General features: G+C 40.4%; 1 protein-coding gene across 1 annotated transcript in view; it reads right to left on the minus strand.

The window, feature by feature from the left end:
• Positions 1-3,793: 3,793 nt before the first annotated feature.
• The window catches only part of tspan4a (tetraspanin 4a), an 82,597-nt gene continuing 61,047 nt past the window's right edge, over positions 3,794-25,343 (minus strand). Inside the window, exons 4-7 of the mRNA XM_079736114.1 lie at positions 19,738-19,839; positions 15,782-15,913; positions 5,099-5,182; positions 3,794-4,379 (exon numbers count right to left, since the gene is read on the minus strand). Of these exons, the coding sequence (XP_079592240.1) occupies positions 4,311-4,379; positions 5,099-5,182; positions 15,782-15,913; positions 19,738-19,839 (387 nt within the window). The 3' untranslated portion in view covers positions 3,794-4,310. The remainder of the gene's footprint in view (positions 4,380-5,098; positions 5,183-15,781; positions 15,914-19,737; positions 19,840-25,343) is intronic.

Genomic DNA, 25,343 nt, shown 5'->3' on the forward strand with positions numbered 1-25,343 from the left:
CTGGCCAGTAACAAGAAAATTATTTAACAACCCAAACGGACAAGTGCCAGTCAGGCGTGCAAAGTATAAAACAAATGGATTTAAATGTATTTCAAAGGTAGAAATAACACTGAACAGCCAGCAATGCGACAGACAGCATACATATATATATATATATATATGTATATAGCTACATCAGATATTACAAATTTTAATGGAATCTTCAACTGTTTGGCTACAGTGAAGTTGAACAAATATTGGATTTCTAAAACCCAATCGCCTTAAAGGTGACATATTATGGCGTTTTCACAACAAGTAAACATAGTACTTGAGTTCCAGAAAACATGTTTTTGGAGCTGTTTGCTGGATATAGCTTTTAGGAAAAAAAATCTATTCCCCTCTGTTTCAGTCGCTTCAGAAGTTTCTGGTGTCTGTAGCTTTAATGCAAATGAGCTGCTGCCCATTGACCAATGAGCTGTCAGACTGAACCACAGCATGGAGGAGAAGGGATTGTTGCCGTATGCGGACTCCTGGAGCTCTATATCTATATAATATAATATAATAATAATAATATTATATATGGGTATTTATTAGGGCTGTCAAGCGATTAAAAAAATTAATCTAATTAATTACAGGCTCTGTGATTAATTAATCTAAATTAATCGCATACTTACATTTTTCCGAGAAAGTATTTCAAAATAATTTAATTCAAGTAGTAAATTATGGCAGATGAGTGATTCAATGAATAATATACATAATAGACTTCAAAGTTCAATGTCTCTTTTATTTAAAACATGTCTGTCATTAACACACGGTGCATTTTTAGATCAAATTAATAACATTTCCATCTCACTCGTTTGAACGCCTGGTCGAGTGCGGCTTGACGAGGCTGGCTGCTAGCGCCAGCTTCAGGGGCTGTGGCAGCTCGTACCTGCGAGCTTGCTACCAAATGTTTTGTGTTGAGGTGATATTTAAGGGTTGATGAACTCTGGTGATAGGAAAATTCCTTACAACAGAGATTGCAGATAACGGTGTTCCTATCTACAGTTCCGTCTGGGAGTTGTTTAAACCTGAATTTTCGATTCACGGGGCAGAGCATCGTCTTCTCGTCTGCCTCCATTTAGTTTCAACGCAAATGACGCAACGGGTCAAAGGGCACTATAGAAGTGCGATTAATCTGCGTTAATTTTTTGAACGCGTTCATTTTTCTGTGATTAATTAATCGAAATTAATGTGTTAATTTGACAGCCCTAGTATTTATATAATATTATATCTAATATCATGGCCAAAAGCTATGTGCGCCTCGGATGATATTATGAATCATAAAGACTGCGTCTGACGTCTCTGGCACTTCCACAACAAGTAAAGACTAGTAGTGGGGGATATCTTGCCCATGGTTGAGAAGAATTTGGGGAAAGGAACTTTGGCCTTGACTCTCTGAACTCTCTGATTGTAGCTGCTCGTCCACTGGTCAAAAAAAATCTTAGCTATGCTCTGATTGGAGGGGAGCGGGAAAATGGGAGGTAATATTCAACTGTGCCCCCTTCCTACATAGGAGGGGGCGCTGAAACTGATTCGCTCGTTTGGTCACTGTAGGCGGGGTACTTTCAGAAATGCATATCTCACTCGAAAAATCATGTACAGACTTTCTTCAAAGTTTGCATGCGTGTTGGAACACCAGAGACCCAAAACAACACAAATCCCAGGAAAAGTGTTGTTTTCATAATATGTCCCCTTTAAGTTAATTATTCATGCAAAGATGCCTCTTTATGTGTCAGGATTGGAAGTCGGGGGGACCTGCACTTGAACTAAAATTGCATCTGTCTTTAGGCTATGTCAAAAGGGAACTTAATACAGTTCCAGTGGGATGCGAGTTTAGCACTCTAATGAGGTTATGTTTTAAGGAGAAGGTACGAACTAAGCGCTCATTATTTTAAAGGAGCATAAATCCATTGTGCTGCACGTTGAATCACGCTGGGTCTGTGCTGTATATATCCTCTGATTAGACACAGTACACACAGCCCGATGATGACTCAAAGCCCCCTCTCTCTTTGGCAAAACCATCCTCCATCCTCTATGCTGTTATATCACCTTGGTGAGTGCTCAGGGGTTTAGGTTTGGGAACGGGACCAGAAGGGATGTGAGAAGGTGAGAGAGCGAGCACACAGGTATGTTTTATTGATCACGCGCACAATGGGAGAAAGCCGAAAACACGTGGAATGAATAATGCATCAAAGAGAAGGGAGAGATAGAGAGCATTAGAACCATTGACGCAGTGAGAGCCAATGCAAGACCTTGTGGGAAAGAGTTTATGGTTTAGATTGATATTTTACTCCTATTTCCAGTTTGATTTGATGCGCTTAGTCAGTGCAAGCAGTGATCCTCGAGCCTGTGAAATCAGGTACCCTAGTTCCCTGCCTGTCTGTAATACATAGGGCGTAACTGAAGGGTCCCTCATTCTTCTTTTGGAAAGTCAACACAACCACCAGCCTTCATTTGGTTTCCAGTTCTGTGCTATATAGATGGATGTTTACCCCTTTTAGACCTGGCCGTTTTCAATTTGATTTGGGTCTTTTTGCAGTCTGTCCATTTTGATAAATATATTTTGGGGCAGCTGTGGTGGATACGGTGCCTTCCAATGGCCTTGAAGATGTCAGTGATACAGATTTGAAAACCTGACTGACCCATTTTTGGTTTTGTGTCTGCTTGGAGTTATTTTTTGTGTGTGTAAGTTCCCCTAAAGCAACAAACAACAATGCAAAATCTACTTGTGGTTTGGTACAACCGACTGAGATGCAGAAGAAGAATTTCTTTACAACGTACATAAACAACTAACAGCTCAGCAATACAATTTCCAATGCATAAATTATGCGCTAGAACAACACTTATGTGCTTAAACAACACATGGGAAAAAATACAGGCAGTGCTACTTTTTGCCCAATTTACATAGCACACAGAGGCGCCGTCTAATGCCAACTGTAAAAAAGTAGACTAGTTATTTTGATTATCTATCGATACATAAATGATCCAGAAAGAAAAAAAATCATCCATACATTTTGTATATATTCCGGTTCCATTTCTGTTGAACACCAACCTACCCACAAGGGTACAAGCAAATAAGCCCCGGAACAAGGTATCCTTAGGGAAGACATGCAGTCTCTGGTGTTACCCCCATCAGAGTGGCTGGTTCAAACGGCTGTGTCGGAATGGGGAACGAGAGGCTTAAGGGAGTGTCTCCAAGGCCAGGGTGGATCTTCAAAGAGAAAGGGATTTCAGTGGACGGGGGGATTGATGAGAACACGGTGGGGACGGTGGGGGGCGAGAATGCCCTGATCTTCTCCAGGGGGATCCCCATACTTGAGTCTTTTTTTTACTCTCAGTGTGGAAGGTTGTGGTCTTGAAGGAGAGGGTAGATGAGGAGAAAACGCTAACCTTAAACGGCTGCATGTTTCGTGGTGCAGAGGGCTAGTCGAGGGGGGTTATCCAGTGAAGTACACCGCTTGTTATTTGTTGCAGATTCCTCCTCATTAGTTATTAGACACACAGACACCAATTAGAAACCTATGACTTTTTGATTCAATATTCAGATCGCAATATCTTTTCATATGAATAATTACCTTTGCTATTTTATTTAATTGTATATATATATATATATATCATAGATAGCCCTTTTATTATCATAAGAATTTCACTTCACAGAATAACTATGAATTTATGAATACATTTCTGTCAGAATTTCCCTTTTGGACCCATTTGTTAGTTCGGAGGAAGGACAACATGAGAAGTAGCAGTTTAGATGAGTCAAAACATTTAATACTTGTCAACATAGGAGTCATGCATTCAGGGCACTTCCCCAACGCATTACCCCACCTATTTTTATCAATGCTGCACCAGCATTCTGCATATTTTGTATACTGTGCTCTCATTTGAAAATCACATTTACAAACCGGGAAATAATTTACACATTTAGAATATAGAGACTAAAAGGAAGAAAGAAAAAGGTTAACGTTTCTCAGAGTTCGTCCATAATTCATTTTTCATGTTTATCAGCGATGTGCGCACACATGGCGTAGAGCCAAATCGTAAAAAACAACAACTATTCAGGTATTGCACTGACACCGTGCTCTTGGATCGTTAGCTGAAGAAGGCGAGATGTCATGTTAACAAACACAACCATGGGTCTGCTTCAAGGGGTCGGACGGAGACAAAGAGGACGGTCCTTCGATGTGGGAAGGGAGCTCTGTCTCGTGTGCATCTCTTTCTCGCTCTGATTAAAAAAACAAAGGACAGTGGTGAGAGTCTTTTGCTGTGCCAGTTGTTTGCTCCCAGTGCTAGGCAAAGAAGGTCTCAACTTTCACCGCCTGACAGAACATCGTCATGGAAAACACCAGGCCCAGTATCTGCAGAGTAAGAGACAAGACGTGGTCACACACAACGCCAGGACCGCTGAATAGAACGGTTTATCGCTGCTGCTGCTGCTGCTGCAGTCGTCTAGATTTAACTAGGCATAAAAGATATCATAAACAAACAGTACAAATGCAGTGCCAACAGACTCCCTTTAATAAATAATATATCATACTGGTGATGAAATCCTTGGATATCACAAGCCGATACCATGCCTGAAATATTTTTGTGAAGTCATTTTATTTATTCATTATTTTATTTTACTATTTTTATTATGAATTAATTTATTTAACCAGGTTGGTCTCTTTGAGATGAATCATCCTTTGTTTTACAAGAGAGATCTGACCAAGAGAGCAGCAGCATACAATAAAATACAAGAGACAAAAACATACAACACCACCTTTTGGATTATACAAATTGATTCATTTCACGTGGCAGAGAAAAAGCCAGACCTAGATGCTACATTTGCCTAGCCCAGTTAGTACGGCATTTAACGTAATATTAGTTAGTATTTAAAGGTGATGATTAGGGAAGTTGACATACACTGGCACACTTGAGTAGACACTAATGTAGCACAATATGTTTGGCTGCAATGTACAAATGGACATAAAACAGCTGTAGGTAAGTTTCAAGAGTTGTAGAGAGAGAGAGCAGTCAACTGGAAACAGATATTCTCACAGGTGAGGTTATAATTCAGGTGTGTTGTCACGGTTACCTGAGTAAGGGCCATGCACAGGGCGAATATCCACAGGGCCACCAGGTTCTCGTTCAGCCAGTCCTTCACACGCTCATAGCATGGCTGTAGAGACACACACACACACACACACACACACACACACACACACACACACACACACACACACAAACACACACACACACACACACATATACTGTATTAAACCCAAACCCAGCCTATCCACATTTCTTAGTCATCATATATTTTATATCTGTAATGCAGATGCTGTCGAATGGGCTTGAGTGTGATCATGTTTGGAAAACGGGGTGTGACATCTTCTCTGTTCCGCTCAATTTTGAACAAGATATTCCTTGTTGCCTGGTGTGATCCAATGTTCACTGGGGAGGCTTTCATAAACCTAATCCCCACCGTCCTTGTCTCACTTAAGAATAACAAACAGGCCTGAGAACAAAGTGCATGCGGCACTTGGAAAACCACTAGCCGTTTCATTTGAACAAGAGAAGCTATTGCATTTTTGATGTCGGACATTGTAAAAAAACGGTTTTAGGAGGTTTTGGATGGCGTGCGAAAAAAGGATTTGCAGGAAAAAGGATTCAAGCTCCCATCTGTGCTAGATGAAAAGATGCAAGCCCCAATCTGTGAGAGATTTTAAAGACGTGAGAGGACAGGCCCCCGAAGACTATTGCTGTCAGCAGAACCACCATTCAGACCCAGCTTCTCCAGATAGACAAAGAGGAGTCAAAAATATTACTGTGTTTTAGGTCTGTATCTATTCTATGTAGCCCACAATATATGAATTATACCTTTACCAAACATATAAATACCTCTCAAACTTAATTTATTATTAACTGATATTCCTTCATCACCACTGCTATAAATGTGTGGGTTCCGTCTGTTGGAAACAATGAAATATATAAAATGTCTCTGAAACCAAATAATCGAATGAAACGATAAACCATAACATAAAACTCAATACAATAGTCTGTGTGTTTTGCTGGACAGGCATCACCATATGCGCAGAATGGAGTTCTCAACTGCCTGACTCATTATTATTTGTCCATTCATATAATTATATAGCCTAATTAAAAATGTTAATGTCATTTTTGCCATTATTATTATAGCTAGAGTTTTTGCGCGGGTTGCGCACGCTCAACCTCTAGTTGTAATTAAACCCATAACAATAATGTGGAAACCCCAGTCGATAATGTAACAAATTTCTGAGCGCATAATATAACATTTTGCCTATAATTTTACAACGTATAACATTCGTTCACCACAAATGACTCTTAAAAGCAGTGCCAACATTTAAATATTTCTCAACCATTCAGAGAACAAAAGGCAACAGGCTGATTATCATTTAGGGGGCCACTCAATGACATGCAGAAGCGTCATCAACAGGCCAACTGAGGTGGTGTGAGAAATATCGACTTTCTACTCCTCTTTCACATATAAGGTAATTTACATTTCCTACGGAGAAAATACTACCTCAGGGGTAGTATTATTCAGGAGATTTTCAGGGTACAAATGTCAGGATATGTTGTTCACACATACGGCCCATCAGGAGAATATCAGGATTTACACGTGTGTCTGAAAGCAGCTAGTGTGTGAGCATTTGATTACATTATAAAATTATTATTAGTAATTATAATTAGTGTATTGTACTATGTATGCAAATCAATAATTAAATAGCTTTTACTGTTATTCAGGGCTGAAAAGTGCATTGACATTTTATAATGCACGGCAACTACTATTTGTTAGTTGAAAATAATGATCATCATTGAGATTAAACATCTCTTCCATTGTCCTGGCCAAGACAGGCAGCAATAGCCTAGAGTCGCACATAGCATACACGCAAAACATAAGAAAAATAAAACAACTAAAACAGTCCGCAGGGGGGAGGGAGGGATGTCAATATCACAAGACATTTGGGGAAAGACATTCTTTAGGTTCGGCGAAAGGAGGAGGCGTGTTCTGGTGCAAACGTTCCCTGGTGCTATTTTGCAGTTTCAGAAAACAATTCCGCCACAAACCAGGAAATACCTGGTTTAAAGTCAGAGGCGCGTTGTTCAGATGCTATTTTAAGGCTGCATGCATAATGTTGCTTGTGCACCTCGCGCATACACTTTGCTTCTCTCATCTACCTAGTAGTAATGCGCGATATAAACGATATACGATATATACGATAAAAACATGGCCTACGATAGAGATTTTAATTATATCGCTCTATCGCGATAATGCATGTTGATGACGCAAAATACAATGTTTAATTTTTGCTTTGGTGCAATTCCTTTTCACATTGCAATTTTCGCAACAGTGCCAGAATTCGTCAACAAACCTTCATGTGGGCAAAGAACGTTAACCCATTTGTACCGGCTGCTGTGCGGCGCAACATTGTATCTAGTAGATACAATGTTGCTCCGCGCAGCCGGTACAAATGGTTTAATGGTAAACACGCATTGATGCGCAATCCGGTCTTAAAGGTAAACACGCACAGAGGCGTGATCCGGTCTGAATGGGTTAAATCATTGGACAAAAAGGTCTGGGGCGTTGTAAAGCGTTAAAGAAAAAGGGGGGGGGGAAGCACCGGTGAAAGTAAACAATCATGGATATCCAGCGTGATATACATTGATCTGCGGACTGGTCCAACTCCTTCTCCCTCATCCTGACTCGGAATGTGTTAAATGCATCGGCATTTTTAAGTTATGTTTTCCAGCATACTTTTTACTTGCTTTTGTCGGACCGTCGGGTGGTGGCTCAACATGGAGCAAAGAGGAGACGGAATGTCTTTTGGATATCGGACCCAAATATCCAAAAGACGTTCCGTCTCCTCTTTGCTCCATGTTGAGCAATGTCTCCGAGACCACCTCTCCGGCTGGGTCAACCTCCTTTTGATGGTTAAAAATATCACGTAATCGACAAAAATCTTAACAATCAATGATCGATCATCAATTAATCATGCCCATCCCTAATTGTCAGTACAGTGTCTGTTCCTTATCTAGAAAGACACCCGTTTTTCCTGTTCTCTGCATCTTGGGTGGCATTTAAGAACCAAGGACTTGTGTGTAGTGCCTTTTAGAATGGTTTGCACTAAAGGAAAGAAACCCAATACTAATTTTATTTATCTGCAACATTATGTTGTATGATTACAGTGTTTCACAATAAATGTTCTCGAAATGACATACTATATTTCTCTTTTTTTTAAAATACATTTAGCAGTTTGGCTTTCCTTAGGGTCTATGTAACCTGTTCTGAAAAGGTTATTTTATGATTTTATATCGTGATATATATCGTTATCGCAAGAGGCTGCAATGTATATCGCAATATGGATTTTAGGTCATATCGCCTATCTCTACTACCTAGCCACACATTCTTGGTAAATTATTTGGGAAAGAACAGCTGATACAGCAGTAACAAGTTTTACTTTTAAATCAATGCATCTGCAAACACCATACAGCAAACACATATTTTCTTGACACAGACATTGTGTACAAGCCCATAACTTTTAGGATTGATGAGTATTTGATCGTGAGAAAACATTGTTTTACTGCGAGTGAGTGTTAAAAAGAATGAATGATTGCGGGCGCGCGTGTGTATGTGTAAAAGAATGAATGAATGCGGGCGGGCGTGTGGGCGTCCATCTGTTTAAACACACGCAAACTAAACACGTAACGCATAATACAGTCCATTGCAATGTATATTAATGGGGTGACACATGCATATTAGGAACACAAGTCGATAACGATAATGCATACAATACTGATACCAATACTGAAGAAACAATGACATATATATGTGTGTTAAGTTTTCTTTGCCAAAATTTATTTGAGGACTCAGTATTTCTGAAGTTGTGGAAGAAAACGCTATTCCATGTGCGAATTAGGCCAGATTATTTGGCCATAAACTGATTTGAATTTTAAAATTCATGTGGTCATGCATCTGTCTCATCGGAGACTGTAGACGCGCTGTCAAAATATCAACTCGCAGATTCAAATGCGCTAATAGCTCTAAAAGGGGATGGGAGATGGCACACTCATAAGTTTATTGCAAGTTACGCCCAAACCACACCTACGAATAATCAGGCTACTTCAGGGCAACCCTTTTTAGATTTGCGTCGGGTGCAATAGTCATTTATCCGCCGGTATAATAGCAACATCGCCATAGAACCGCCCACAAAGCTACTTGCGTTTGGCGCTTCTCACTTGTGTTTCAGACTGTTAAAATAGGGCCCAACGTCTTACCTGGGCGAGTGTCGCCGCGGTGTGTGCGCATGTGTGTGCGTATATGTGTGTGTTCTTACCTGCGTGTGAGTCGATGGCGGAGCCTTTATGTTTAAAAACATAACGTCTTAGCTCGGCGAGTGTGTCGCTGCCTTTGTCTTGACGTACGGTGTGTCCACGTGCGTTTGTGTGTGTGTGTGTGTGTTTCCATGTATGTTTGTACGCATGTGCGTGTGTGTGCAGTGTGTGTATGCAGTGTGTATGTGCGTGCTTGCGGTGTATGTATGCGTTCACGCGTGCTGTATATGTGTGTGAGCTGCAGGCTGCTTGGCACATGCGCACATGAGTAACTTGAGTAACAGGTGCGACAGGCCTGCTATTATAGTAGTACGATATCCTAGATCTCCTTAAAAATGTAAGTCTAGGTGATTTTGCCAGGCATAACACAAGCAATATTTTGGTCTCTCAAAGTCATAAATAAATAGGAGGAAGTTGTATTTCTCTGCACCAAACTTTGAAATTAAATGTATATGAGAACGATGTTATGGTGCTAGCGGTACAGTACTGCAACGTTTACTTTTCCCTTGAAATGTATGCATTGAAACGTATTGTTCAAGTTCACTACTTCCCTAATTATATTGGTAATAAGATGGTATCCCTTGGAATGACAACATTGTTTGCAACAAAAACCTTTCACTCTATGAACAAAAGTGTTTTTATTTATTCTGTGCTACACCACACAAATTTAAAAACATTGACATTGTGTTAAGACGTCAAAAAAATAAAATCGGTTGATTAATTATGGATTATTACACGGGTCTTCTCAATGCCGTGGAACGCTCCGTTCACTTGCATGGGCTCTTCACAACATCCGGCGGTGAATTATATTTGATCATTATATTTGATAATTCACCGTTGCTAAGTGTAATTGACCGCTGTCAAGGAAAACAAAGGACTTTTTGCCTCTAATGACGTCTTTGGTATCACTCCTCAAGTAGTCCGGTAACTTTTCAACCCCAGCGTCTTCGGTTGCTAAGCGACGTCAACGTCTTTGGCGGACTATTTCTCTGCTGATCAACACTACGAATGCTGGTAACAAATAAATTGTAAAAAGACACACCATGTGAAGTTATTTTTTCATTTTAGCAAGTAGCCATGTAATAAGCGGGATAATGTTTAGAACGTCGCCGGTCATTATCGAAAATAAGGCCCTTCAGTAAGCCCCTATCAAGGCTTATTTTCCGATAATGACCGGAGTTCTATACATTATCCCTTACTTATTACACGGCTCTTCTCAATGCTGTAGACTGCTCCATTCACTTGCATGGGCCTTCCTAACGTTCAGCTGTCAATTATTTTGGTTTATTACACGACTCTTCTCAATGCAGTGGAATGCTCACGTCCAGCATATTTGACCGCTGTCAAGGAAAGTGTTTCTTTTTGCCTCTGATACACGTCATCTGTATCACTCAGCTATGGGGTCAGAACAGTCTCATTAATAATGAATGCACAGAGAAGGATTCACAAATATATTTTGTGATTTATATATAAATGGCTCTCTTCTCACAAATACATTAATAAAGAAAAAAATGCAATTTTCATAAAAAATGTATTTGGTTGTTTTTACAAACTGTTCAACTTGAATTAACAAGCCACTTTTCATTTGTGAACTTGTTTGCATTTGTGTGTGAACTGGTCTGTATTTATATGTGGATTTTTGAGACTCCTGACGTGGCTGGATTCACAAATGCATTTTTTCCAACAAGGAACTCTCTGTAGCCAATCAAATGACTGCAGTCCCGACCTCTGTAGAAGAAGTCCAGCCTCCGAGCCTCCCGGTTCCCTCGGTCAAATGTCTATGGGAAATCCGTTTTTTTTGAATGATCGTACATGACAATCTCTAAGTGGCGAAGAAGTAAAAGCTGCGTCACGTTTTGAACTACACACTTTTTCCATCTAGTTTCGACTGGGTTTGGGATTGTCGTTACCGTTAAAGTAGTAAACGGCACCGACAATCTAAAAACCCAGTCACTGCAGTCATGTGATTGGCTGAAAACGAGGAAGGCATCTGATTGACTACAGATAGTTCCTTGTTGAAAAAAATGCATTTGTGAATCCAGCCACGTCAGGAGTCTCAAAAAAGCACATATAAATACAGACCAGTTCACACACAAATGAAAAGCGGCTTGTAAATTCAAATTTAACAGTTTGTATATAAATGTAACAATATCCAAATACATTTTGAAAAAAATTGCAAATATTTTTTAATTCATATATTTATGGATTTATATAACATTTATTTAAAACAAGACACATTTGTGTGTGGATCAGAAATGTGTTTGTGAAACTTATTTTTGTTTATGGATTTATTTTACATTTATACATACCGATATCCATGTGTGTATGCACTGAAATGTATTTGTGAGAAGAGAGTAGTTTATATATAAATCACAAAATACATTTGTGAATCCTTCTCTGTGAATTCATTATTAATGAGACTGTTCTGACCCCATACTCCGCAGTCTGGTAACTTATCAACCCTAGCGTATTCGGTTGCTAAGCACCGTCAACGACTTTGGCGAACTATTTCTCTGCTGATCAACGCTACGAATGACAACAAATACATTGGAAAAAGACACACTGTGTGAAGTTATTTTTTTCGATTTGGCAAGTAGCCATTACTAATAATACCAATACTCTTTGGCTGGGATGATGAGGCATCAGACAATCAAGTCATTTTAGCCTGAATACATAGGTAAAAAGCACCGGAGCAGGTTGCTAGTACCATGGACAGTAGGAGAACGATAACCTGTTATACTAAATGGATGTGGTAGGCTACACCACGGGATGCATCTGCAGACCTCTGCCACATAAATAAAGGTAAGACGCGATATTTATTGCTTAAGATTTGCTGGTGCTGTGGCGAGGTCTTTTGTGGTTTTTGCACTCAAGTGGTCTGCTGTTTTAACTTGCAATTGATAGTCGGTGGAGTCAATCTCTTGTTGACACAAAGTGACTTTTGGTCATTCTTTGCTTGAATTCTGGAATAATTGTGGGGGGAGTGCATGAGTTTTGGTCAGAATGCCTGATGTAGGCTAGTTTTGATGGAATGCGTGTTGTGAATTGTGAACAGCCAGCTCATGATGTGATACAGCGTTCAGCTGTGCAACAAATATTTTTTTCTTTTTCAATCTTGACGACTTTTGTAGTGCTGTGTGTAGCCACACGTTTGGCCCTTCTGAACTTAAACATGCAGTTAATTTCCTTTCCTAGCTCCTCTTGTTTATGTTGTTAGCTTAGCCATGTCATGTCACGTTGTCAACATTGGATACATGGAGCAGAACATAGTGGGTCATATGTCCGATGCTTTTTGGAAACGTTTTCTTCATAAAAACGTGCCAGACAGATTTTGTATACATTTTATGCCTTAGTAATTAGCTACATGGATATGCCGTCTTTCAGAACCTTTCATTACTGGCACTAAAGAGAGAAAAAAGAGTGCATCCTCATTGTACCAAGCACTTCTGAATATGCACCTCCGAATGCGTCTCTGTCCCCAGCACATTTCAAACCAAACTGGCGCCCCTGACCTAAAGGCATGCAAACCTCAATAATTTATGTCCAATAGATGTCAATTAATTGAGAATAATAAAAAGCAGGTATGCTTGACTCATTCCTTTTATCGGCTAACCTTTAATACACTATGTAACCCATCTTTCCTATATTTAAAGTGCTTGACGACAGATAACAAAATAGATATATATATACCCATATAAATGGGTATATATATAAATAGATATAAATACCCATTAAATATCACAGCTTGAGGTTTCCACCACACACTCAACAATCTATTTTCAGGTAAATGTAAAAATATATATATGCATATTTGAGATATACATCATGAAGTCAGCTAATGGCCTTGGGAAGACTCAGCATAGGGAAGTAGTCTGATCATCGCCACTCCCCTTTTTGTTTAATTTGTATTTCCTCAAAGTCCTAAAAAAAATTATTCAGCTGCACCATCGCCATAAGGTGAGTATTTGATCATTTGTCACAGCCATGGCCAAGTGAGTGTACGGTCATTGGTCATCCAATTGGCCAGCATCCACACATTTTTTATTGAAAGAATATAATTAGGTTAGGGTTAAATCATTAGGTTTGATAGGATATCTTATGCTTAATGAACACCTCAATAACCCTTAATAAAATAATTAAAGCAAAAGTAAATTACAGATTTCTGTTGTCCATCACTTTAAAAAACAATCATACAATTATATTCAGCTTGTAATTTAAATGTATTTAATTTATATTACTCTCGGAATATAGAGATTGAACATACTTACTGGATTCATGACGTGGTACCAGAAGTAACATAAGCAATACATATATGATATATATACCGATACAATCCAGTTTGTGCAACAGAATGAAAACAGCTTAGAATGACTTTAATCTACTAAGGTTACAATGGCTGAGTTGCTGGGAAGGTCAACATATCACAGTCCTCTGTACCAGTCAGAGAAGTACATTGTGAATTGACTGCCTATTCTTTAAGGTCCCGGACTCCCATGGCATGAAAATTTCACTTTATGAGGTTTTCTAACATTAATATGAGTTCCTCTAGCTTGCCTTTTGTCCCCCATTGGCTAGAAATTACGTTAGGTGTAAAACGAGCAATAGGTATCCAGCTCCGCCTTTGAAAAATGAAAGCTCAGACGCGCCGATATGGAATTTGGCCCCATATGTCGTCATGAGGGGCCAGGTTACCTCCCCTTTCTCTGCTTTGCCCACCCAGAGAATTTGGCCCACCAATGAGAAAATGAGCTACGACCGTGCGAGCGCCACGTGTGATTGTGTGTAAGTATACACACCCACAATCCCGGGCAACAATCGCCCCGTAGAAGGCACAGTATAACTCTCAATTGATGAAGTAAGCTCCCTATTATATTAGTGTTACTATTAAAAGAGACAAGAGACAATTTTGCTGTATGATGTCTCATGTCATTGCCAAAAGATATTCAGCATTGCAATTGATCAGAAAACCTGGTGAACAAATGACCCATCTGCTGATACATCATCAAATATCTTTGGACGGCAAAATCTAAATGGGGGGTAAGGGAGATATTTATAAACATATGATATAGAGCAGGGGGGCCCAAATTCTTCCCAGTCAAAATGTAATCGTGGGGAGGCTCGTGGGCCAAAATCTAAATTTTTCAGTATATTTAGTCAAATATGTGGGAGGCGGCTGAACAGGATAGGAGCTCAACAGCCCCACCCTACCATCAATGTATCACAATGTTATTCTAGGGTCAGGAATGGAAGTGCACCAATAAATAATGTTCAATGAGAGCGAGCGCAGATTCCGAGCGCTGATGGCGGAAAACAATAATATATACAGTGGGTAAGGCGCGGGCCCCAAATTGGGCAGCCCTGATATAGAGTCAATCCACTTTGTATCATTATTTCTTTAATGCATATGAATTATGCAATTGCTGGTATTGTATTAATATTGTGGTATTGACACTTCCCCATGACCGAGATGCTGTTGCCTTGGTTTTAACCAAAAAAAAGCAACAAAAAAAAAAGCAACAGACCATAGAGGAGGGACTGCTGTGCCCAGCCACTGCTCTGAGGTATGGGCCTGCAGCCGATGGAGCTATTCAAACTGTGTACCAAGACATGCTTCTCTTAATGATCCAGTCTCACTATTCTAACCTGCAGTATGTATAATTCATACATACTGCAGAGATTTACTCTGAGGGTTACAGACGTAGTTGCCACAAGGGGATAGATTGTAATAAAAGCAACCTTACAGTCTGAGGTCATCTGATCTCCCTCCGAGCCACTGCCAATGTTCACAGTTTGTTAAGATTAACAATCCCTATGTGTAAGTGAAAAGCTACTTTTGTATTGTTGACTATAAATTACAGTACAGCAGAGACAAATGTAATGTATAACATGGAAAAACTGTTACTAGGCGACATGCTGAAATGGTTTTTCAAACCAATAACTTTGGCAAGCATACATGGTCCCAAATTATATCACTCTTATACATCTTTGGGGGAAAATGTAAAAAACAACAGACAAAGTGATTAAAGCTAGCACAATGGTATTATTAATGCATGACAATGATTCCACTCGCACCAACTCTGAACCCCTGCAGGAGTCTAAAGCCACCACGGAACCATTGTGGAGTCCAAAAAATGTCCTTCCCCCACAACGTCTAATTGAGAACGATGTGGTATCATATTATACGTAACAGTAAATGCAGCGAGGCGATGATTTACAACATGAAGCCGCCAGTAGCGGGTTTGCATACTCATAAGGGAAATGATATTATACTGAGTTATTCTCAACAGAGAATAGATCTTTTCCTGCATTGGGAAGCATTTGATTTCTTTTTTTTGCCTGACTGTGTGCAGGAGACAGATCCACCACATAGCATTTTGCTGTGTGTTTCCCCCTAGCTGGTTCTTACCGCCGTCCACCATGTCCCTGGGTTGTCCAGGCCGCAGTTGTCGCTGTATTCCAGGCAGCAGGAGTCGGGCACACGGGTGGTGTTGTAAACGTCAAACCAATCTGTGTGGTTTGTCACCCCACAGCAGCGAAACTACAGCAGGGGGAAATAATCAGGAGAGGCAAGCCTCCAACACAACACGATGCAGCTCAATCATAAATCAATGGTGATTGTTCTTATAGCCTTATCTCAATATATATAAATGCTGTCAAGATGGGCTGTGACTTAACATCAATTGGCGACAAATCATTATATTAAAACATAGCGGTTTATTTATATGCATGGGCATAGGTGTAGAGATGGGGGGGGGGGAAAGGAATTTTAGAAATCCCCACACCTCACTTTTAAAATAAAATGTTTGAGTGAAAATACTTCGGACGAAATTTGATTGCATGCATGCGTACCTTATTTGAGGTATCAGATTTATATTGAGCTGGAAAATTACGTTCAATTGTGAAATGTTTTGGGCAAATGTTTTTCACAATATGGGGGGCTGTCCCCCTCCACCTTAATTCACCATCATGTCACTCAAAGCACTTTTTCAACCTACATTTGACATTAACACGAGCCCACACTCACACAAACACACCCTCATCTGCATACGTTAATTTCCATATCAGCATGTTTTTGCCACCCAAGTTATCAATTGATGTCATTATTGGGATCCTGCCAGAGGGAAAGCGAATCCTATGCCTCTCAGACATTACATGCATACAAGCAGAGAAAGCTCCAACACACGCAGCAGAACACGATACAACACAGTCAGCCAGCACACAAGAGCTAAATACACACAAAGTGCAAAGCTGACAAACATTCGTTTGAGAGAGGGAGTCTGGCAAAATGGTATTGCTAATGGGACCCTAACTACCAGCTGCCATGCTCACACCAAAATGTTAGTCTGAAGGACGTCCAAAGATCTTGGATTCTGGATCCATCATTTGATGTCACCAAAACTCGACACACACCCCCCTACTCCCTCCACCCTGCACTTCTCTCTTCCAAAATGTCCTTCCTGCACATTGGGTTCTCCTAATGTTATATCTTTTTTGGTATTATAAAATAGTATAAATTAAAAATCCAGAGCATATCAAAGAGAAAGCCGGGGAATGTGGTGCGTGAAGCATATGATTGACTCGTATGTGACATCTTTTAGCAACTCAATTTTCCAATTTCAATCTAATCAAATTTAAAACAAAAGAAACATGTCAAGCCCATTTTGTTGATGCCTAAGAGTTGCAAAATTGTGATCAATCAACTATTGATTTAAATCTCCTTAAACATGTATAGCGATAAGAAACACTGAAGCTAGTTGTAGCCAGTGTACAATGGGCTGTTTGTTTCTCAATTGCATGATGCTTCCTGGGGTGGTTCCTATGCCTTGGTTGCTGTAGGATATCCCATAACACCATGCAGCACAATTTCCAACATAAGTGTTCCCTTTCATCTTTTACATAAACACATTGGCAAAATTACAGTGTGTTTCAATCAGTGTATTTGACCACCTTTGTGTTTCTTTTACTTAGTTATTTGATTTGAAAGCAACCGAAAATCGCCCACCAGCTAAGCCGATAATAATTATAAGAAGTACGTCCAATGTGATGTTTTTGCACTTGCGATGATACATGGTTAGGATACATGAGGGGTATCAAAGTCGGTAACGAAGGCGGCGCTTAGTTGATTAAGCCCAGTTAGAACTAATGCCAACTTCCACTTGAGGCTTAAGCCATTCCATCAACCCAGTTCAGCCGCGCCTTGCTCAGGTTAGTTCAAACCAGGCTAATGTTATCGTGTATTACGCTCGCTCACGTATATATATATATATATATATATATATATATATATATATATGTAACCAGCCCAGAACCATGAATGCCGAATCATGGTTAAAATGTCCGAAAAGGACCAAGCGGGATCTTTTCCAGCGGCGAACAGAAGCTGCTTGTGGAGGTCTATGAGGAGTACAAGCATATATATTTTTTATAACTCAAAATGGGAACAATGTAACTATTAATAAAAAACAGGGAGGCCGGCAGGCAAGGAAATTGCGGATCTGTTGAATTATTCTAAATTGACTAACCATAGTATTTATCTCAACAGAAGTGGTCTCGGCTGCCTGCCGAGAAACTCACCTGAGTGGAATTTATATGGCTGACAATTTCCCATGCAGCAGTGTCTTTGTCATTGTGACCAAGACTTCACCATCAGTAACATTAATATTAACATTAACAACAGGGCCCGCACCACAGCTGCAGCGCTATACCCAACTGCTGGTTCCCGATTACTGTAGAATACATATATTTCTATAAAAATATTTTGAGAAAATATCCACGATAACAATAGATAGCAATTAATTTTATTATTTTATTAGCATAATTTAAGCTTAGACCGTTAGTGAAGATATAGGCTGTTTGTACTTCATATATGTAAATATATGACAAAATCGTGAGGACTAGGCTTGGCCTTCTGATGATACACTTGTTTCCGACAGATCGACCTGTCTGAAACACCAATCAAGTAAGCCTGACAGTTAGCCTGCTACCGACCAGCTTAGTTTGGTCGGATAAATTGGCATGGTTACTTAGCGGAGATTCCCTTAAGTCATGTTAATGGAACGGAACTCTAACTGAAAGAAGCAAGGCTAAGCAAAATAAGCCCGGCTTTGCCTTTAGCTTGGTTGATGGAATACCCCTATGGTTTACTTTGTGAACCATTTTTACAAAGTAGGTCCCTAACAAGAAAGCTTCCTGATTAGTGCAAGTCATGTGATCTGGAGCTTTAATAGAGAATATACACACCCTCATCGCAGAATGGCGGCAGAGAACTTGGCCAGAACATTGGAAAAACATAACTGTAAAAAACGATTGACTTGAGAAAACTCACCAAGAATTTATCCATAGCATGATAAAAATTTAAATTAGGAAGAAAATTCAGAAATTACTGATACAATATACATATATATAATAATATATTAACACTTGATATCAAGACCATAATGTCTTTCATGTGAAATTCAGGAGCTGTCGTGCTGTCAAAGTTTTCTGCAATGAGGATGCATGACATTTGTGGATCAGGAGGAGGATTATCCAGTGTTAAAAAAAGCTTTGATTTTGTTAAAAAAATGTGTTTATGAAAACAAGCAAGACATAGTACATTTTCCCTAGAAAGTATTCTGCCTAGCTTACCTTACACAAAGAAATGTGTATTGATTACAGCAACTGTATAACATTTTTTTGATGTTGTTTATGGGATAAGTATTCAATTAACACCTAAATATCATCTTAAGAAAACATCAAATAACTTTTCCAAAAGCAAGAAGCTGTGTATATTTCTGTGTGGTTTATGTGATGTTTGTTCAGTCATAATTTGATATAATCTTGAACAACATCAAGGCGGTTCCAGGGAACCCAGAGCCAGCAGCGGTGTCCCTCCTTCGCCCCTATCCACAGCTCAATCACACAACTCAGCATCACCCTGGACACATTCACCCTTTAAAACTGAGGCCAGTTCTGACTGCGACAGCACTGAGGATAACAGGTGTGGTATGCATCTAAATACACATCCCATCCTCCATCCAGCGCCACAAAGTAACTGTTTCGAGATCAATCCAGGGTACAAAAACAAAAACTAATTTCTCTCTCTCTCTGTCTGTCTGTCTGTCTGTCTCTCTCTCTCTCCCTCTCTCTCTCCACACAGACATGCAACACACACACATTCCAGATATCCTGGGAGCTGCAAAAGATAGGGTGAGACCTGCACACTTTCTAGCACAAGCTTTTGACATGTTATCCTCTTTATTTGTGTAGAATATCCCTTTTTGACAGCATTAATTCTTAGCTGACATCTCTCTCTCACACACACACACACACACACACACACACACACACACACACACACACACACACACACACACGGCTTACATCAGTCTGTACGATCATCCAGGCATTGGTCAGGCCAACGTTCCCCTCCGTGCCAAACAGCTGCAGGCCCCTCTTTAGATCCCTCTGGGCGTAGTAATCGATCTGGTGGAGGAGACGTGTACACGTGTTATGGCAGAAAACAAACAAACACGCCATAATAACCATGGCTGCTGCTCAAGAAGGGGGAGTGTTCCCACGTAGGAGATAAGCGTGTTCCCCTAAGCATTGACAGGACTTGAAATGCAGCCATTACATGCAGCAATCAGAGCATGAAGACCATGCAGCCAGTTTCTAGATTATATATAAATCTAGCGTTCACACAGAAACACACTCACACACACACACACACACAAACACACCATTTCTCTATCCTAACACATTCTCACACACACACACACACACACACACGCACACGCATGCACACACACACACACACAGCTTATCTTTGTTTACAAATTCGGAGATGCAGCACAGCACATCACATCAATCCTATTGATTGCTGTTGACCTTGCCCTGAGCTCCCCATCTAGACCCCTCTCCACTTCGACTTCTCCCCACCTAGACTCCTCCCTACCCCACTCCCTACCCCCGCTCATTCAAAACAAACAGAACGGGTGAACATGCTTCGAGCACACTACAGAACTACTTTAATTTGTTAAATTAAATATTTACTTCACAGAATACGACTAAATGGCTTTTAGCATCGGGCAGTGAATGACTGTGAACATTGGTATTCATCATCCCCCATTGTCTCATACTCCCCCTCTCATACCCATCTCAGTCAATCATAATGCTTTATTATTACAAATCCGTGGATCTGTGAAGTCCCGTAAATGAATGATGCTGCAAATTCAAAAGACAACTCTCAGCGAACAAGGAACAAGAATTGTCTAATTTGCAGGGGGGGAGAGGCTTTACAACTTTATCTATAGGACTGCTATAGGCCCCTCAGAGTGCTCTGAGTCCAGGCCACACAGCTCTTTCATTAGGAAGAGCTTGCCGGTTGCAGCCAGTCGGTACTCAGGCTCCGGCTGTGCTTTTAGCCCAGTATTGATGTCGTCTCCGGGACTGCGGCCGTCCTTAAACTACGGCGGAGAGACTCCAAGCCATCCATCTATTATTCACGCGAAGAAAGGAACAGGGATAGATTAGAAGAAATGTATAGCAAGGCCGGAAAGGATAAGGATGTGAGACGACGGGGATAGAGAGGAAAGAAAATAGGGACTTTGGGAAGGAAGTGATGAGGAAGTAAATGATGAGACCAGATCAGACAGAAAGACCTTGATGAGGATAGAGTCATCTGATGAAGTCATGATATGCTTGAAAGGAGCCCGAGAATTTGAGGAGAGAAATCTGCATACTAAAATCCACTTAAAAGATGAACAAGGACGCACAAATTAAAGACCAGAAAGCTAGACTAGAGCAAAAGTTGAGCATAATGATGCATTCAAGAGGAAAATGACTGGTCTAATATCTAGTATGACTCTCTGTAAACACAGAGTTCCACGATAAAATGCCAGGTTGCATGAAACATTTTCTTTTTGGATTTTTGAAAGCCAGAACTATTTCCTTTGTTTTTTACATTATTGATTCCTAAACATTGATTGCTGCCTAAACCATTGATTATTTTCCTGAGGCTGCGGTTGTTATTTCAGAAGGAAGTTCGGATTATAAATAAGTCCATGCATGTGTCATGCATCTCTCTAATCAGAGAACATACTGCTACTGTTTTTGCTTCTTGCAGCAATTTCTTTCTAAAAGCGTGTGATTGTATTATGTTTAGGCCCTTGATGCTAGTCTACTTTGGTGGTGGGGCTGGTGTGGTGTCTGGAATTCTCTGTGAACACAGAAATAGAAAGCACACACAGTGTATAATAAATAACCTATGAATGAATGAAAACGTAACAAAAACGGATATGCTCATGCTCAACGGCTCAACTAATTACGAAAGAAGATAGAAATGACTGTGAAATGTTTGGCTGATTGGCTGATGAGAGGTGGAGATCACAGCTTCCCTCCAGTCATTCTATCATAAAAAAATTGCGACGTCGGAAAGTTCTCGTGAACAACACCTCTAGACGCTCTTATGATTTTACTTCCGTTCCTTCAGATTTTGATAACAGAGATGCCCAGTTGGTGACGTATGGTTTGCTAGTGACGTGCATGAACATGGCGGAACATGAAAGTTTTACTCAATATTGAAGAATCAACCATCATATCACATTTATTATACATTGACGTAACCGTCTGTTGGCATCGACTTTGCTCAGTTTTAAACGTTGAGTACTGGTAAACCAGCTCTAGATAAGAGCAAGTGTAGCCTTCCATACAGTGGCAATACAATGTGCTTCTCATAAATCAAAGCAAAAGGATAGTAGGTTATAGGCTACAAGAAAATAAAGGCGTTCGAACTTGAAACTGATCCTACTAAGTTCGGTTTAGTCCTGCTGTGAAGAACTTTTAGATTCCCAACGCAACGCACATGAACGGTCGCTTTCAGGAACATGCGTAAGCGTGAGCGTCATCACTGGCGAGGCGTCTCGTTATCAACAGGACCATGAACTTGCCTTTAGGTCTGCAGTATGACATCAGAACTGATGAGGCCGACACTCACCGCAGGTTGAGCTAAATCCATCTCCAATGAAATGATCTCTTGCGATGACAAAGCACTTTGACCCTATGATGATTGCGATTGATTAGAGATATTCAGTGGGTCGAAGAACTTTTTCCCTACAATCTTTTTCCAATTAACTCAGTAGTGGAATGTGTGATGCAGACGATTGGGTGAGTAATTGGACAATCAATGTAGAAGGAGTGGGGTCCAATGCCCATTTCTGTGGTGGACGAAGTACTCAGACCATGTACTTGAGTAAAAGTTGAGATACCTAGTGTCAAATATTACTCCAGTAAAAGTGGAAGTACTCCCTTTAAATGTTGACTTGAGTAAAAGTATAAATGTACTTGGCTTCAAATGTACTTAAGTATCAAAAGTAAAGTAATTTGGTGTAATGAGCTTAAGAAAACCCCACTAACAACACTGTAATTAAAACGTTTTCTCTTTGTGATATGTGATACTGATATGCATTTCCTGCAGAAAATGCGGTGAGTGCCATAGTGCAAAGTGAGGTTGAAAAAATATGTTTTAGTAAAGCCACATAGATGTAAAGAAATGTTAAGTGTGTGTGTGTGTGTGTGTGCACGTGTGTGTGCGCGTGTGCAGGGACACAGCCACAGAAAATGTATGTTTTGTACATGAGCTAAAATAAAACAACCCTTAAATAGTCATGCATAAAATGATCTTCCATTTATGTAGAACTTCAACTTGAAATAATCACACAAGAACTTTAAGAACATCAACCTTACAGTCAACACCAGCTCGACTAAACATCATGAATCAAATCTCCTTAAAACTGGCGCAGAGGTTTGAGTGTCAGATCTGATGGCCCTCCCTCGCCCCTAATTACTATTGGACAGGCAAGCATTGTTTTTAGCATTAACTTCTACCGGGAGTACACCTGGATATGTAGAAAGCACCTAGCCTCTAGCCATATAACTGGGGGTCCCCTCAGACAAACGCCCGATATATAACAATCAAATTTCCAATTGATTATTCATTGTTGTTTAGGCTCCGCAACGTCCGCAATGGTTAGCTGTGTCTATGGTCATGCATGCATGTCGTGGAAAGGAACGTTGAAAGGAATGACAGGTTTTTGGAATGTAGTGGAGTAAAAAGTAAGATTTTCCCCTGCAAAATGTAGTCGAGTAAAAGTATAAAGTCTCACAAACTAATGATACTCAAGTAAACACAGATATACAGATATGCTAAAAAAGTTACTTAAGTACAGTAACAAATTACTTCGTTACTGTCCACCACTGGCGCATTTAGGGTTTTAAGGCTGATTACTTGCTTACTATAACCTGCCATTCTGTCCTTATCTGGCAATAATTAGATAGTCTAATGATTACAGAAACATTGATAAAGAAAAGGAAACCCCACAACCTAGGAGATAAAGGTACGAAGTGCCAAGCGCAAGTAGCTTTGTGGGCGGTTCTATGGCGATGTCGCTAGTTTACCGGCACAAAAATGACTTGCGCCCGGCGCAAATCTAAAAAGGGTTGGTCTGAAGTAGCCTTATTACCCGTAGGTGTGGTTTGGGCGTAACGTGCAATAAACCAATGAGAGTGCCAGCTCCCATCCCCGTTAACAGCCATGAGCGCATTTGAATCTGACGAGTTGATATTTTGACAGCGCGTCTGCAGTCTCCGATGAGACAGATGCATGACCACATGAATTTTAAACTTCAAATGGCTCAGTTTATGGCCAAATAATATGGCCTATTTCACACATGGAATAAGGTTTTCTTCCACAACTTCAGAAATACTGAGTCCTCAGATAAATTTCGACAAAGAAACCTTAACACACATATGATATGCGGTAACTGTGTTTCTATTTAATGAAATACGCAATACATTATAAACATTGTTTCTTATCAGTATTGTATGCATTATCGTTATCGACTTGTGTTTCTAATATGCATGTGTCCCCCCGTTAATATACATTTCCATGGACTGTATTATGCGTTACGTGTTTAGTTTGCGTGTGTTTAAACAGATGGACGCCCACACGTGCGCCTGCATTCATTAATTATTTTACACATACACACACGCGCGCCCGCATTCATTCATTCTTTTTAACACTCACTCGTGGTAAAACAATGTTTTCTCACGATCAAATACTCATCAATCCTAAAAGGTATGGGCGTGTACACGATGTCTGTGTCAAGAATATATGTGTTTGCTGTACGGTGTTTGCAGATGTATTGATTTAAAAGTACAACTTATTACCGCTGTATCAGCTGTTCTTTGCCAAATAATTTACCAAGAATGTGTGGCTAGGTAGATGAGAGAAGCAAAGTGTATGCGCGAGGTGCACAAGCAATATTACGCCCTTAAAATAGCATCTGAACAACGCGCCACTGACTTTAAACCAGGTATTTCCTGGTTTGTGGCGCAAGTGGTTTCTGAAACTGCAAAATAGCACCAGGGAACGTTTGCGCCTGAACACGCCTTCCTCCTTTCGCCGATCCGCCCCTTGGGGTGCAAGATCATTCCCTAATTTACCGACGCGTGGCGCAGCAGGGAAAAGAACGCTCTGCGCCAGTTGCAAACTAGCAACGACGCATGCGCCAGTGATTAAGTCAATTGCGCCAGATGCAAGATAGGGCCCAAGGACTCTTCGAGCATACAAGCTAAAGGGACAATGAAGACACACACTGAAAAGAGGGTGAAGAGAGGGTGCTTTGGAATCTTCTATCCCCTAGACAACCTACCAACATTGCAACCTGGAACATCAGGACCATGTTCACAGCAGGGAAGACGACAGTCATCGCAGATGAGATGAAGAGATGCAAGGTTTCTATCCTCGCCCTATGCAAAACCAGATGGCTCCAGACAGGAGGCGTAAAATTGGTCATTGGTGAGTCCATAAATAAAAAAGCAGCACACACGGAGGGTGTGGCATTTATGCTCTTCAAAGAAGCACAGAGGGGCCTCATCAGCTGGGAGCGCATCGACTCAAGGATCACTACAAGACTCCAAACCACCCA

The sequence above is a fragment of the Pollachius pollachius genome (assembly GCF_949987615.1).
Source record: "Pollachius pollachius genome assembly, chromosome: 5".
Lineage (NCBI taxonomy): Eukaryota > Metazoa > Chordata > Actinopteri > Gadiformes > Gadidae > Pollachius > Pollachius pollachius.